This window comes from Gordionus sp. m RMFG-2023, chromosome 1, assembly GCF_954871325.1.
Source record: "Gordionus sp. m RMFG-2023 chromosome 1, tfGorSpeb1-WG-v2, whole genome shotgun sequence".
NCBI lineage: Eukaryota > Metazoa > Nematomorpha > Gordioida > Chordodea > Parachordodidae > Gordionus > Gordionus sp. m RMFG-2023.
In genome coordinates, this window is record NC_088775.1 from 33,194,163 (window position 1) to 33,211,218 (window position 17,056).

Here is a 17,056-nt window from a genome sequence, read left to right on the forward strand (position 1 = left end):
ACAAACTCAATAATTTTTGCAAATCAAAATTTTTTTTTTTGAGAATTACCATCGATACGGTTAGAGAACAGCAAAGTTATATATTTTCAGGAGGATCAAATGTCCCTATGGACAGAATGAATGTCTTTGAATCTATAAAAACCCACGATAGTTTTTCCGGAACAATATACTACCTTTCAATCTGTCCCATTTTACACTGGCTGAGATATCTGCTGCCCTAAAGGAACTGAAAAATCATAAAGCTCTGGACCGGACAATATAATGGGGGAACAACTGAAAGCTGCATCAGACGCGATACCACGTTTTCTGCCCATTATTTTTAATAAGGTATGGTCTTCTGGGATTACTCCTAAAGATTGGAACCTATCAATGATGTGCAATTTTCCAAAGATCCCTAATCCCATCAACTTTCGAGATTATAGGGGTATAGCTCTCATCTCTATTGCGTTTAAGATCTTTATGGTCTTACTTAAGACACAAATTCTACAAACATCTCATAATCTTTTCGCGAAATACATCTGTGCCTACCATCCAGGCAAGAATATCATGGAGCCTTTCCTTACTCTCAAAATTATAATTCAAAAATGTGATAAATATAAATTACCTTTTCTTTTTACCTACATTTCTAATTCAATTGATATGAACACATTCTCAATTATTGATAGTAATTATCAAGGCTTACATTAAAGATGTTAAACTTAAAATTAGCCACCGCCCACCCTTAAAGTAATTAAATTATTTTTGCAGTTCTTGGGTATAGGCTTTTGTTTTGCCCATTTCTTTTTGTCTATTAGCCTATAGACGTTTAAGTAACAGTTCTCGGACTGTTGCGCGTACAAGTAAGTGCGGCTTGCCCACAAACGTGTGAAGGGCTCTTCATTTTTCTCCCCTTAATTAACTATCCAGTTTGATGGATTTTTAAGGAAAACCTAGCGTAGCTCTGTTGTATCCACAACCAGAGGGCGAAAACGCTTTTATCACGTGTCACATAATTCACAAACAATAATCACTTCACTAAAAGATGAAAATTTGTTATCAGATGATGTCGAAAATATTATAGTACAGGGACATCTTCTATATTCCTTAAATACATATACACAGTGGAGGCATCTTAAACCCACAAAAAAATATATACAGGTGAATTCCGTCAATTTGCATTGACTGCATTTTTATTCACCTAAGGCTTACAGATATCTCAAATCACACTTTTGTATGCCTCCGGAATCCACATTAAGGGCATGGAGTCACAAGATTGAAATCATGCCAGGTTTATTATAATAATTTAAAAAAAATAAATTAAATTAAATAAAGGTTTCCTTTCTATTTCATTTACTTAAATTAAAAGCTACCAAAAAAAATCAGAAAAGCAGTTGTATTGCGTACTTAGCCTTGATGAAATGCATATTAAAACACAAATAGATTATGACCCCCACAAAGCAGAATATCATGGTTATGTTGATTTAGGTGATGGGACAAAATCAACAAAGGAAGATAAATCTTGTCCAGAAGCAACAAAGGTACTGTTTCTTATGGCTACCTGTCTTAATAGCAGCTGGAAAATGCCAATAGCCTATTTTCTAGTTCACAAATGAATTCAGATATCCTAGCTAATTTAGTGAGAGATGCATTGTTCAATCTAAATGAAACTGGAGTTATCTGTAAGGCCATAGTATGCGATGGTTGTTCTGTTAATAAAAATGAGCAAACTGCTTGGTGTTAGTATGGATCCTGATAATATCATTCCATATATTGAGCTGGAATTTTATGATTCGGAAATTTTTTTTTATATTACTAGATGTTTGTCATGTGCTCAAATTACTTAGAAATCTATTAGCGGAGGAGAAAATTTTAATAAATGAATCAAATGGAGAGGTAGCTAGCTATATTAAATTTGATTAATTATTTATTTTGTATTTATAGTTAATAGATTGTAAGCATATACAAAGTTTACATAAATTGCAGGAGAGAGAAGGTTTACATGCTGCAAATAAATTGCACAAAGCACATATTTTTCCACAAACAAAAAGTGAAAGTTTGATAATAAATATATAATTATTAAATATTTTTTAAAGGTTAAACTTGCTGTTCAAGTTTTTAGTGCATCTGTTGCAAATAGCCTAATAGCCTTCTTTTTGCCCAGCATCAGGAGATTCCTGGATTTGAAAATTGTGATGGTACAATTAATTTTATATTGATGATATATCAGTAAAATAAAAATAATGATATAAATTTATAAATAACTTATAGAATCTTTGATTATCTTAATACAAGAAATTGTCTTGGTAAAGGATATAAAGCCTTTTTATATACTAATACAATTGCAGAATATGAAACTCATTTTGACAAGTGCATTAAAACTTTAAAATCACTCAAGTTAACAAATGGAGTTTATGTAAATCTAATAAAAAAAACATGTGTAGAAGGGCTAATTCTTTCTATCACAAGCATCCTGGAAATGGGGAAGGAGTTATTAATTGGGGAAACCCCAAAAATGAAGTATTATATTTAATTTATAACAAGAGTTATTCATATAACTATAATATAACAATTTTTTAAGGTTTTTTTTAACATACAAAACCTCTCAAGACCACTTAGAATTATATTTTTGTAGTATTCGTAGCAGGAGTGGATTTAATGATAATCCATCAGCATATCAAGTTCAATCTGCTGTTCGCATTTCATTAATGGCAAAATTGGATGCAACAATTACAGGAAATTGCATTTCCTTAGACAATACACATATAATATGTTCAAATTTTCAAAATAATCATGATGATGAATGTAATTCTATCAAAGCTATTTCAAATCCAATAATACCCACCATATTATCTTATTATTTTAGCCAAACAAATCCCCATATCCCGAAATTATCATTATATTTAGATAATGTATCAACTTATATTTTGGATAGTACAACAACTTATTAAAGAAAAAAAGGTACGTTGTGATGTTTGCATTAATGCAATGGTCAGTGATTCATATATTGATAATATAATAAATAATATGCTCATAAATTTTAAAAATAATGGGGGGGGGGTTAGTGATTCCTTCATCTAGTATGTCAATATTATGCCAAATTTGTGAAAGTTCATTTAGAACTTATCAAAATGATATTAAACATAAAAATATCATTAAAAAAATGGAAGTGTTTGTTTTTCCCAAAATAATTGGTTCAAATATTTTTATTGATCTTACTGAACATATTATTGAACATGAAATTGGTTACAGCCATTTTCAAATTCTTGTAAAATTAATTGTTCAAAGGTAATCATTTATTAGTTTTAATATTATTTTTTTTAAAGATATTTAAATATTAGATTTTTTCATTTTGCTGACTTGAGAAACCAGGAATTGAGAACTGGTATGAGGCAAAATCTTACAAAAGCAATACAATTTAATAATCAATAAGTCATGTAAATTAATATTTATATCTTATTTTATGTTTTAAAAATTATATTGTATAAAGAACAGGCCTGTTATAAGACATATTATAAAAATTATGATATTATATATATTATCTATGCTAATGTAAATATATTTTATTTTTTTATAGGTGATGATCGAATCAAAAAGGATGAATATTTATAATCAAAGATAATATGAATGTGAATATACATTTTGTTTTTTAAAGTGTACACCTTTACATTTTTATATATTTATTGTATAAACCTTATTTAAATGATTTATATTATTATAAAGGATATTTTTTTATAAAATCTTATTTTCTTAACATAATTTATTGATCTTCATATCTACTTTTAGAGTATATCTTTGGTTCATCCTTTATAAAAAAATTAATAATACAAAATAAAAATAAGTAAAAAAGTAAGAAAAAAATTAACAACACTGATTTCTCTTCAAAATTTGTAGATTTTATTTAATTATATCTATACAGATCTCTTTTTTTTATATAAATTTTGATTATTATTTTAAGGTATAAATAACTATATTACCTAAAATTAAAAGTACCAGCAACTACAATAAAAATCGGTGCATCATTTTTATTTATTAATAAGATATGAATCATAAAATATTTTTATATTTAATAATAAGGATTCCATAAATGAAGAATAAGGATTCCATAAATGAACAATAAGTGGATAGTAAGATTTTTATTGAAACATCAAGTGAATTTGATAAAACTATAAAAACTAATTTTCGTAGAAAAAATAACAAATATATGTAAAAAAAAATTAAATGATTTTGATATTTGCAATTAATATGTATAAAATAAATTAGATTTTCTATTAAATAATTGGGGGTTAAACAGGGGCGGACTGGCGACGCTACGGGCTCATGGGCATTTTTTTATAGCGGCCTCATTTATATGGGGGCTTCGCCCCCTTCCCTTATATGGCTTCTTCGATTTACATGATTTTTATTACTTCTTATTTTTGAAAATAAGTTCAAAAGATTTACATTTTTAGTAAAAAAAAGAATAGTATTTATAATTTATTTTTAAAAAATGCACATCTAAAATCATATTCACTACCAATATAAAATAATATTCATTGCACATATATATTTTTTTATATTAGATTTATAACGATATTTCACTATAAAATCAAATCATACATCACATGTTAAATATAAAAAAATACATACTTAATATATCAAATCTATTAATTTTACACATATAATTATTGCAGTTATACAATATTACAGCGTATAAAATTGCTGCACTTATAAAATCAGGCACCGATCATATTGTGAATAGATATTAATATTTAAATAAAAGAATTAAGGAAATATATAATTTTTACGTTAATAAATCTCTCATTAATTTTGAACCTTTACGCAAATATACAGGAATATCTTCTAGTTCAATCTGCGCCAATGGTTCTCATTCAACTGACATCATTAAAAACGCTTCTAATTTTTTTTGGTCAATATTAGATCTCAGCTTATTTTTGTAATTTTTAATTTACTAAATGTTTTCTCGCAATTAATTTGCGTAAATGACAAAGTTAAAATTTATTCATATGCCAATAAATTAGTGTCAATTGTATGCATATTACATCTTTTAAAAATTTTATACGCGCATATTAAACATTTGTTACACTTATTATCACACTCTGAGTTATTATGATATTGTAATATTCCTTCTTCTTCATTTGACTCCTCACTTGTTCATACGATCATCTTCCGTTTCATTTATTCTGCTACCATATCTTTGAATACACTGGCAAATGAACATTATTCGTTACGTAATTTAACACGCAATATATATATCTTTACTATTTATTTCTTCAAGATAGAAATCCTGAAATCATAGTTCCCAACCTCATAGGATTTTCCACACATTTTAAGAGGAAATTTAAAATTATTCTATCTGCTGAATATCCTCAGCAATATAAGATTTGCAATCTAAATTTTAAATAGTTAAAAATTTTAAAAGGGGGTATATCATTAAATTATTTTTCTGGCATCCCCTTCCTTTAGAAACTGGCATAATTTCCTTCTTTTTTCTTTTTTTTCTCTTTAGCTTTTACCTTTTCTGGTGGTAAGCTCCTTCAACATCTCTCTCCACTTTATGTTATTCATACAATCTCTTTTATCTAATTTATACTTCTATATATTGGCTCTAACTTTATGGCCCCATTGAAGTTTTGGCCTTCCTCTTTTACGTTTGCTCATCACTTCCAAGCTCTCAACCTTATTTCCTATGTAGTTCGGCCTTCTCATGTGCCCATACCGCTTAAGTCTGTTTACATTAACTTAGTCTACCTTTAAACTACTTAGTATTCTTGTACTGCTCACTTTATCCTTTCTTGTTACCCCAGCAATCATCCTCAGCATTCTCATCTCCATAGTTTGTAGACTTCTCTCGTCTGATTCCTTGGTTGGCCATGTTTCCGAACTATATAGAATAGTTGGTTGTATTATGGAACTGTAAATTTTTCCCTTTAATTTGTGTGGGATTCTTTTGTCAAATAGCACTTTTAACCACCCTTGATTAATTTTACTCTTTATCTCTTTTTGCCGTTTGTTTGTATAGTGGAACCCAAATATTTGCAGCTTTCAATTGCCGATATCTGCCATTCATTTATATCAATACTCTCTGTTTCATCTCCTCCTATCACCGTATATTCCGTCATTTCTCTATTTACTTTTAGTCCGTGCTTTTTTAGGATATGTATCCAATTCACTAATCTTTCTTTCATTTCATCCTTGGATTCGGCAAGTATCACAATATCATCTGCAAATATCATATTCCACGGGACTGTTTGAGGTATAGATTGTGCTAATACATCTATTATTGTAATGAAGAGAAGTGGGCTGAGAACCGATCCTTGATGAATTCCTTCGGCTATTGTGAAGTCTGCTGAAGTACCTGTTGTGCTACGGACCATTGTTGTATGGCCCATATACATATCCTGTATTATTCTTATATATTTTTCGGGAACCTTTTGTGGGCGCCCACCAGATAAGTTTTCTGGGATTCTATCGAAGGCCTTTTCTAGATCGAGAAATTTTTTGCAGCTTTCCTTATTTTGGCCAGATGAATTATTCTGTTTCACCCGAGCATCCATCCTTTAATCTGATTCACCGACCTGGATTTTATTTGATTTCAATGAATTAAGAACAAGAAATGTTGGCTATATTATTTCTATAATAAATCAATGTATAAAAATGTAATATAATTAATTAATCAAAACTTAGCTTTCACTCTACTCAAACGGAAGCGTTTTTACTTCATTTGAAAAAAGCAAAGAAAAAAACGAGGTAATGATGTATAGCGTCAAGCGACGTTACTGGTATTTTATGCATTAAATTATAGTAAACGACATGACAATTGTCAAGGAATGTGATATTTAAATCATAGAGATATTATTAAAAATAAATAAATGATAATAGTTAATAATGTGAACCAAATAATATATTTTTTTTTCTAATCGGCCTCTTTTTTGATATTTTCCTCTGATCGGCCTCAAAAATCGACATTTCTCGCGGCCTCGTGGGCAAAATACCCACCTGGTCTTATGGCCAGTCAGCCCCTGGGGTTAAATGGTTGAGGAATGTTTAAAAATAAATTAATTTTTTATAATAATATTAATCAAGTGGATAAATTAACTTAAGTATTTTCTTGATTGAGTCAAAGGAATCTGTGTGATAAATTTTTTTGGCAATTATATATAGGCAGTGGACCTTATTTGGTTGAATTTGAGGGTGTAATAGATATAAGTATGGAATATTTTGTATGGGTACAATTTTGGTGATTTTTGTTTCAGTGATATTGTAGCAATCTATGTCTGAATAATTTCTGGGTGAAAGTAATTTTATGATATTATGTACTACTATTGGATTAAATGTTGAGTTTTTTTATTTTAGAGAATACCAATATAATTTAATTGAAGATCAGTTGAGGTTAGGATTCATTTGATAATTTGTTAATAATTACATTATTAACAAATTATTAGATATAAAATTTTTAAAGTACGAGATAAAATTTTTTAAATACTATCTTTATTATTAATAACAAATTGATTTATTAAAATATATTAATTTTATTTAAAAATAACCAACGATCTTTTTTAAATATAAAAGAATGTTAACAAGATAAAATTTTATAAAAAAAAACAATCGATTTTAATTTTACAATGTAAAAAAATATATTTTATGCTAATGTATAAATAAGATATTATAAAAAAACAAACAATTTTAAATTTACAATATAAAAAATATTTATTATGCCAATGTCCCGCAAAACTACCATTATATGCGTGTTTGTGTCAATGATATAGATTGGTGATCATGCATAAAAAAGGTTAATGATGCTTACTACCAAGTGAATGTATGGAAATATTCTAAATACCAACCTAATTTTCTAAATACCGACCAAAATTTATTAAAATGTAATAAGACCCTTATTATTTAATATATTAATATGGAATCACGTGGTCGAGTCCGGCCTTCTATATATCATCCCCCCAAGGATGGAACCACCAAGTTAGAATAAGTAGAAAAAAATGACCATTCCCGAGTTTCGAACCCGGGAGCATGGTGTCAGTAAGTCAAGCTCTTGCCTACTAGGCCATAGAGGCTCTCCAAAAATCACGATTTTTCAAATATATATTATAAATATATTTGGTAGTGCCTATCCAAATGTAAAATGAACAAAATTCAAATTTGATAGGTAGTACCTTAAGGTAGTAAGCATCATTAACCCATAAAAAAACGTCCACACATTGAAATCAGCTATAGCGCCATTTTGTAGCTTGTAAGTTGATCAAATGGATTACAAGAATTAGAGGAAAAGAACTAATCAATTATAGGAGAACGTTGGAAACAAGCCACTACGTAGAACAAATGGTCAAGGCGTTCAGGCTGCAATCTTTAATCGTTGACAAATTATCGCCAATTGTTTATCAAAACTTTAGTATAGGATACAATATCGATGATCATAGAAACAAGAATTCGTGTAAACAATCGTTAATCGCAGATCAAAAATCACCAATCGTTTACCGAGATAAAGCATTTATCATTAGTTACAAGCGTTAGAAACAAGCAAAGTCTAAATAAGTTATGAAGAAGATTTAAACAGGCTTTAGAAGAAACAAAGATTGTTAAGAAAGAATACCATCAATCAATTTGGTAACTAGTCATCGTGAATCGTTGAGAGCATGAATTAATCGAGTTCGTCAATTGCCTACAGAGATAAAGAGCTAATCGTTTACCAGGGGTTGACAAGCAACAGAAGATAAAATTAAAGAATTTTAGGCTGTAATCGGATATTAATGGTTGTTAGAAACTAAGAATAACAAGAAACAGCCGTCGAGAACTTAGGAGACATTAAGGACTAAGAAAAATAGATTTAGAGATACAAGATCAAGGCCGAAGAAGAAAATTGGTCATTCGCAGAATGTGGGGTCTAATATAAGTGGAAGAGTGTTGTAGACATGCAAATTTTTGTTATAATGTTTTTAAGAGAAAGGAAATTATAATAAACTTTTTTATTCTTCGCTTATAATTTTCCGAATTATTATTAACTTTTTCTTATATTATTTTACTTTCTTTTTTAATTTTTCTCTTATAATTTTTAACTTTTATTTGATAATTAGTATTTTTAGTTAATGGTTATGAATAAAACTTTAAAATCTTAAAAAAAATAATTTAAAAAAAAAAAACTTTTTATTTTTCGCATGTAATTTATATTATTTAACTTTTTCTTATATTTTTTTACTTTCTTTTTTAAATTTTCTCTTATGATTTTTTACTTTTAATTGATAATTAGTATTTATAGTTTATGGTTATGAATAAAACGTTAATCTTATTTTCTCCATTTCAACAAGACCTATAAATTTTTCCTTATTAATCAATTCTGTAAAACATTGTGTAAAATGGTAACAGAAAGTTATAATAGTTTCATGACCCTTTGTCAATGTAAATTGCTGAAAATTATATTGCCTTATGTGGTTTCCAAAAACCATTAGCATTTGAGGCATATGTATGAATTAATTAACCTTCTTTATCACTTGTAATTCTTTAGACGCGAAATTTTTTTATATCAGCGAAAATATTTTATACTCTAATTAATTGATTTTTTATTAAAAAATATTACATTTAGAAATGTCTTGTATTGTTTTAATTATTTATATGTGTTGTAATATTTTAAATGATTATTTATAATTGTATTAAAATGATAAAATTAATTATTATAATATATATATATATTATGAACCTGTTGTTAGCCATGTATTTTTGTTGATTTTTGTGAAAAGAAATACAGTGGCAACAAAGGAAAAGGATTTTTATTCATTAATTGGTTTTTGTAAGAAGAAAATTTTACTATTGGAAAAATTATTGAAGATACGAGAAAAATATTTAATTAATAAAGAGACCAAGAAATTATATAATTAATGGAGATTCTTAAATTATAGAATAGATCAAGGAAATATTTAATTAATAAGGAATATACCAAGAAAACATTTAATTAATAAAGGTAAAGAGATTTTCAATTTAATTTATTTTCAATTTAATTTTAATGTTCATATTAAATAACTTTCTTATTAATTAATTTATTTTCAATTTAATTTTAATTTTCATATTAATTAACTATCATTTAATTTTAATATTAATTAAATTTCTTATTAATATGCTAGTTTATTTTGTATGCATAATATAATATATGACAAAATATGAAATTCAGAATAATTGTTCCAAGTTAGCAAATCTTAAAAATATATTATATATTAATATAAAACTCGGCCTAAGGCCGGTGAAAAGCGGGCCGATCCCGCAAATTAGGAGGGTATGGGGGCTTCGCCCCTTATAATTTTTTTTTTAGTCGAGCCCCCTGAGATTGTAAAGGCTAGCGACGCCCCTAATATAAACCGTATCAAATATATTGCTATTAGAGGGCCAACCATGTCAAAGTAGCATCACTGCTGTTATATTTTAATATCATATATATTTTAATGGTTATGTTATTTATTTGAATATTATATTATTATAACTTTCCTACATTTAATATTATATTATGGATAATGTAATTGCATAATATTAGAAGTTAAATTACATAATTATAAAATACTATATATAGAAAACAATTTAAAATAAAGTTACCTATTGTTTGACTATAAAAAATGGCCACGAGGTAAAAAAAAAAGTCGCGCGGTTTTTCGGTCTTCGATCAAGTTAAATGTTATATAGAATTATAAAAAGTTTTTTCTAAAAAAATAATAATAATAGATTTGTTTAGAAATTATGAATAAAATTATATTACAGGAATTTAGTTCTATTGACGACTAAAGACTACATAAAATAAATACTGAATGTTAAAAATATTCCTCAAACTGACGCCACTTTGAAAAAAATATTTATAGCTTATGGAAGAATAAATATTATAACTGATTTAAAAAAATTACTCTTTTCAAGAAAAATTGACGATGTAGTATGGGCAGATATATACAAAATTGCAAAACCACTTTATAAAGATGGAAGAACTGTTTTGGCATCTAGAATTGATTTCATTAGATTAATTCGCGGCACTACTGAATCCGTAATGAGCTATTTAAACAATATAAAGGAGCTAGCCCAAAGATGCGAATTTTAAGATAATGTAGAACTAAGAATTCGCCATCAATTAATCGCCTAAAGATGTCACAACTAGATAAAGAATTCGTTTAAGATACCCAGATACTAAAGATGAAGAACAACCATTAAGCGTAAACAAAGTTGTAGAAATGGCTTTAGCGATGGAACGTGCCGACTTAGAAATAAATAATACTAACCAAATAGTTTATAAAATCATAATGATAATCGGCAATATCAAAATGAAAATAAAATATACGTAAAAAAGAGAACCAATGCAAGGTCATAATAACTACCACATAAATAATAATAATAATACATAGGCGTAGCCAAGGGTGGAGACAATGGGAGATCCCCCCCCCTTTACAGAAATTTATCACTTTTTGTGAATATCATTTTAAGCTAATAAAAAATATCCCCCTTAGTCCTCCTCCCAATCTCTGACCCCCAAAAATGTATGCATATATCTTAAACAATAATTTGAAAGAAAGAATGTAAAAGTTGATATTTTTTAAACTACAACTATTCAACATAATTTATACATTTTTGGAAAAAAACATTTATATATGAAAAAAAGTGAACCAAAAGTGTTTTTAAAGAAAGGTAATTGAAAAGAATTAGATCTTAACGATATAGCGCGAGGTTCGAGTCAGTAAAAATATATTTTATTAACTAATTTCTTTTTCTTTTCTTAAGGTATATATACATTTTCTATAAATATAAATTAGAATATAAACGAAATACAAAAAAGTAATATAAAAGTAAGGTTACGCCGTTTATAAAATAAAATTAGATTATAACACATAATAAAAATCAAATAATAAAAATTAGATTATAACAAAAAATAAGATAAAGAAATAACGCAACATTCTCCCTCTTCTGATAATTTCATCGGAGAAGTCATAGAGAGTTTGTTGTTCTAGAAGTTTTTCCCGTCTCGATTGTATTCGGTTTCTTCTTGGTTAGCGCATAAGTCTCAAATGTTCTCGTAGGTTTGATGAAATCGTTGAACGTTATCGTTAGCTTGATATCCTTATCGTACGTTGTTCACATTTCTCAAATTTCATAATTAATCCAGTCGAATATTGGAATTTGGAATAAATCGGAATATATAATTTGGAATAGTTGATCAAATCAAATGTATGAATAATATGCACGAATAAAATTTTGAATTTTGGAACAATAAAATATGTAATAAGGAATGATAATTTATGGAATAAGGAATAAAATTTTAATCCAGAATAAGGAACGATAAATCATAATGATTATCATATTATTTTTAAGTTAATCATAGCGTTTTATACTTTTAGCGTTTTATATTTTTAGCGTTTTATATTTTTTGCGTTTTACATTTTTTAGCATTTCATATTTTATAAGCGTTTAATTTTTCGCGTTTTAGTGTTTAATTAATTTTTGTTTATTTTCTATCTCCGAGGTTTCACATTTCCCTCTCTTTAAATAAAATTTTAAATTTCACATCCTAATTTTAATTCAAAAAAAAAATTCTTCATAAGATAGTTTTTAGAAAATGATCTCATCACATCATTCAAATTTATCTAAAAAAAATGTAATCTTCAAAAGCTTTATTTCAAGAACATATTTATCATATTAAATCCCTTTTAATTCATATGTTTTAATTACATTTTAATAATCTTCTTGTTTAGGATTTTTAATGGTTTATTTTTAATTATATCTAAGAATTCATCTTTAGGTTTAGTTAATTTACAACAATTAATCATCATTCAAGAAATCAAAAAAATATCAATATTTCACTATAATTTAAGTAAATAATTTTTTAAAGGCTTTTTGTGTGTTCAAATATATCCATTATGATTTTACATTTAAGTGATTTAAAAAATAACATGCCTTTATCCTGGCATAAAATCTTAATATAATAACTTTTCTTCTTACGTAAATTAGAATAATAAGTAATCATCATTGGTCTCATAAAATAGAATTCATAACCTATCGTTCAACTTCCATATCAGTTCTTCCTAGGTTGTCACATTAGGTTAGGTGCTGGCTATTATATTCCAGTCCAACATCCAGAGCCGGGACACCATAAAGAAAGAAGCTTTTTGCATGAAAGAACGTACTAAGGTTTGATTCTTGGTCATCTCAGTATATTAGGCATAGGATATTAATAGCTTAGGCAGTCACAATAGATAAGATAGTCATCTCAATAGGTAGTCATCTCCATAGGTTAAGCAGTCTCTATAGGTTAGATACACAATAGGTAGTCATCTTTTTCTAGTCCTCACCCAAAGGGCACCATGCAAAGAATTAGAAGGCTAACGATATTGCGCGAGGTTCGAGTCAGTAAAAATATATTTTATTAACTAATTTCTTTTTCTTTTCTTAAGGTATATATACATTTTCTATAAATATAAATTAGAATATAAACGAAATACAAAAAAGTAATATAAAAGTAAGGTTACGCCGTTTATAAAATAAAATTAGATTATAACACATAATAAAAATCAAATAATAAAAATTAGATTATAACAAAAAATAAGATAAAGAAATAACGCAACAGTAATATAAGACAAAGATAAGTCTTAAGACAAAAATGAAATATATTATAATTATAATAATAGATCCATAAAATTACTAAATAATATAATATATCAAATATAATTTTTTATAAAGCGAATAATTTTAATTTATTTATTCTAATAAAAGTAAAATATAATTACAAAATTATTAATAAAATTAAATCATAAATTAAATATAAAAAATTAAAGCACAATACGAACAGTGAAATATTATATGTCGTAGATTTACAGTATATCTAATTTTATCAATTATCATATGACAATTTACCAATATAGCGAATTATATATTTTACAGAAAATTATATAATATTGATAAGGACATCAGAAAATATCTTTTAAAGACATTGTGGGATAAATAATATGAAGATTAATTTTTAATATCATTTTTTATTTAAAAAGAATAGATGGCGTTAAATAATTTAATGCAAATTGTTGCTATATTTATTATCAAGAGCATTGATTAGTAAAATTTGCTAAAATATTAACTGTAAAATATTCTCTAACTGTAAAATATGTCTGTAAAAGTGGAATTTTACCTAGTATTTTGTAACCAATTCTATATAATAGAGGAATATTAACTATATGTCTACTTTTTAATAAATTTCTTATATTTGTTTGGAATAAATTATTACCATGCTTTTATATTAATGTATATACAAGTAATTTTTTATATTTTATATAAACTAATAAAAAATATATTTCATATTTGTTCTAGGCTTATTTTTTTAAAATTAAAATTAACCTCCTATCCTGTAAAAATATTTTATGACTATTAAAGGTTTATTGGAAGGCAACAAATAAGTTTTAAATATTTTATCACATAATACTTTATTACTAAATTTTATATTTTTCTAACATGTATTTATATCAATTCACAATCAATTAACCTAAAAATGTTAATACTAAATATGGTTAATTTAAAAATAAAAAAACAAATTAATGTATGAATGTATATAAAAAACAAATTTAATGATTCTAAATATTGTCCATCTCTAACATTCCACCCTCCAAAGAAATCCAGCCTAGGTCTCTTTGAGTGCCGAAAAATCGTCCCGATGTTCTTGATTTTTTACTATTATTATCGTTTCATATGTCACTTTGCTTTTATCTTTTAGCGTTGTCTTGCTTTTGTCACGTTTTATCGTTGGCTTGTTTTCACCTCGTTGGTTTGTTTTCACCTCGTTGGTTTGTTATTAACGTTTCGTCTCTTTGCTTATTTGTTTTTGTTCACCTTCCATAGTCATTATTATCATTTTTTTTTTATTATTTTTCAAATCATTATCATTATTATTAGTTAATCAAGAATAATTAGGAATCATAAGAATAGATCCAATTGAATATAAGAATTCCAATTGAATATAATCATCATTTAGAAAATAATATTGAATTTGTAAGAATGTATAAAGAATCGCGTTTTAATGTTTTTTTTTTTATTATTTGTGTCGCGTTTTATACAATTTTTTATATTATTTATTTTTCGTTTTATATCGTTTTTTTTATTTTTATTTATAATGTTTTATATCATTTTTTTTTTATTTATATATTTTTATTTTACATTGAGTTTTATATAGTTTTTTTTTATATTTATTTATTTTTTTTGTTTATTTTTATATGTCAAAAAAGTAATTTTCCATTGATACAAAATTAAAGATTTAAATGAGATATATTATTAATCATATCTTTTTTTATAACTTCTCCCTCCTTAAAACTTTAAGAGATTTTTAAATTTAAATCCTTTTATCTTAAGTATAAATAAGATTTCACAGTTCCTACAATTACTTTTTTTACTATAAATCGTGGATTCTATTTTATTTAAAGTTTTCCATATAGAGATTTCATCTATTTCATTTGTGTTACTTGTTATATTTGTATCATCAGAGTTTTCTTTATTTAAAATTTCATAGTTATTAAAGTCATTATACTGAAAATTTTCATTAGTTGACAATTCATTGTCTTTATAATCATCACAATAATTATTTTCACATTTTGAATTTATTATAAGAGTTTCCTTAATATTAATGTTTTCTCTAATATTAGTATCATCGACTTTTATAGACATTTCATTGTCTTTATAATCATCACAATAATTATTTTCACATTTTGAATTTATTATAAGAGTTTCTTTAATTTTAATGTTTTCTCTAATATTAGTATCATCGACTTTTATAGACATTTCATTGTCTTTATAATCATCACAATAATTATTTTCACATTTTGAATTTATTATAAGAGTTTCTTTGATTTTAATGTTTTCTCTAATATTAGTATCATCGACTTTTATATTTGCTCTTACTTTATAGTTACATAATAATTTCAATATTGTAATAGCTTCCTCAAAAGTTGAATCTCTGTCTCTGGTTCAAATGCCTTCATCTTTACATATAGATGATCAGGTAGTTTATAAATTAATATTCTGCTGCTATTTCTAACTTCATTAATTAAAAAAAAATTTTCTACTTCGTCAATATAATTACTTATATTGTCTTCACTCCAAATAGGATAATTCATATTAATTAAATTTTAATTTATTTCAAAAAAAATTTTAAGTTCATCAAACATGTACTTTATTTTATAATTATTTTTATTTGTGCTTATAATTATATCATCTTTTTTTCTTTTTTTTTTTTATTTCAAATGGTTTCATTGCTAATTTTATTTTAAATGGTTTCATTGCTAATTTGTAATTTCTTACATGATATCCAATAGAATTTATAATCTTTCAGAATTCTTTGATATTTAACTTGATATTTATTTCATTTAGAGTAATCCGTAATCCAATGTCCATTTCCACCATTCCAGTGTCCATTGATACTTTTTCCGCTGCAGTTGATTGATCCATTTGATCTAATTTATATTTTATTTTTTGAAAATAAATTAATTTAATTTAAAATCGTAGATCCCACCGCTGCCACCATAAAAGTTTAATGGAAGGCAACAAATAAGTTTTAAATATTTTATCACATAATACTTTATTACTAAATTTTATATTTTTCTAACATGTATTTATATCAATTCACAATCAATTAACCTAAAAATGTTAATACTAAATATGGTTAATTTAAAAATAAAAAAACAAATTAATGTATGAATGTATATAAAAAACAAATTTAATGATTCTAAATATTGTCCATCTCTAACAACTATATATAGACTAAGGTAACCCGGCCAAAGGCCCGCCTAAAATAGGGTTTGGGGGCGAAGCCCCTAGAATTTTTTAATTCCTCCCCCTTAGGAAAATCCTGGCTACGCCTATGTAATAATACAAGAAAATCTTGCTATCTTTGTAATCGTTTTCATGCTATTAGAAAATGGCATATGATAAAACGTGCAATAAATATAAGAAATTAAACCACTTTGCAGTGTGTTGTAAACTAAAGAAAAATTTACGGTACAAATTACAATAATAATGACTACGATTCAGATTTCTTAAGAAAAGTCTACAAATATGGACAGCACCCAACAATTAC

General features: G+C 26.1%; 1 protein-coding gene and 1 long non-coding RNA gene across 5 annotated transcripts in view; one reads left to right on the plus strand and one right to left on the minus strand.

Annotated features, from left to right (window-relative positions):
• The first annotated feature begins 875 nt into the window (after positions 1-875).
• LOC135931373 (uncharacterized) lies at positions 876-3,695 on the plus strand. Of its 4 annotated transcripts, XR_010573026.1 has the most exons (9): positions 876-1,267; positions 1,312-1,872; positions 1,921-2,032; positions 2,073-2,205; positions 2,248-2,496; positions 2,558-2,781; positions 2,843-3,264; positions 3,303-3,413; positions 3,554-3,695. It is a non-coding gene; the product is annotated as an uncharacterized LOC135931373 (long non-coding RNA). The 4 variants fall into 4 exon arrangements; XR_010573024.1 differs by having other exon boundaries at positions 2,558-3,264; XR_010573027.1 differs by having other exon boundaries at positions 2,073-2,174; positions 2,325-2,496; positions 2,558-3,264.
• Positions 3,696-14,496: 10,801 nt separating this feature from the next.
• The window catches only part of LOC135931658 (uncharacterized), a 67,905-nt gene continuing 65,345 nt past the window's right edge, over positions 14,497-17,056 (minus strand). Inside the window, exons 6-7 of the mRNA XM_065468912.1 lie at positions 16,331-16,433; positions 14,497-14,820 (exon numbers count right to left, since the gene is read on the minus strand). Of these exons, the coding sequence (XP_065324984.1) occupies positions 16,347-16,433 (87 nt within the window). The 3' untranslated portion in view covers positions 14,497-14,820; positions 16,331-16,346. The remainder of the gene's footprint in view (positions 14,821-16,330; positions 16,434-17,056) is intronic.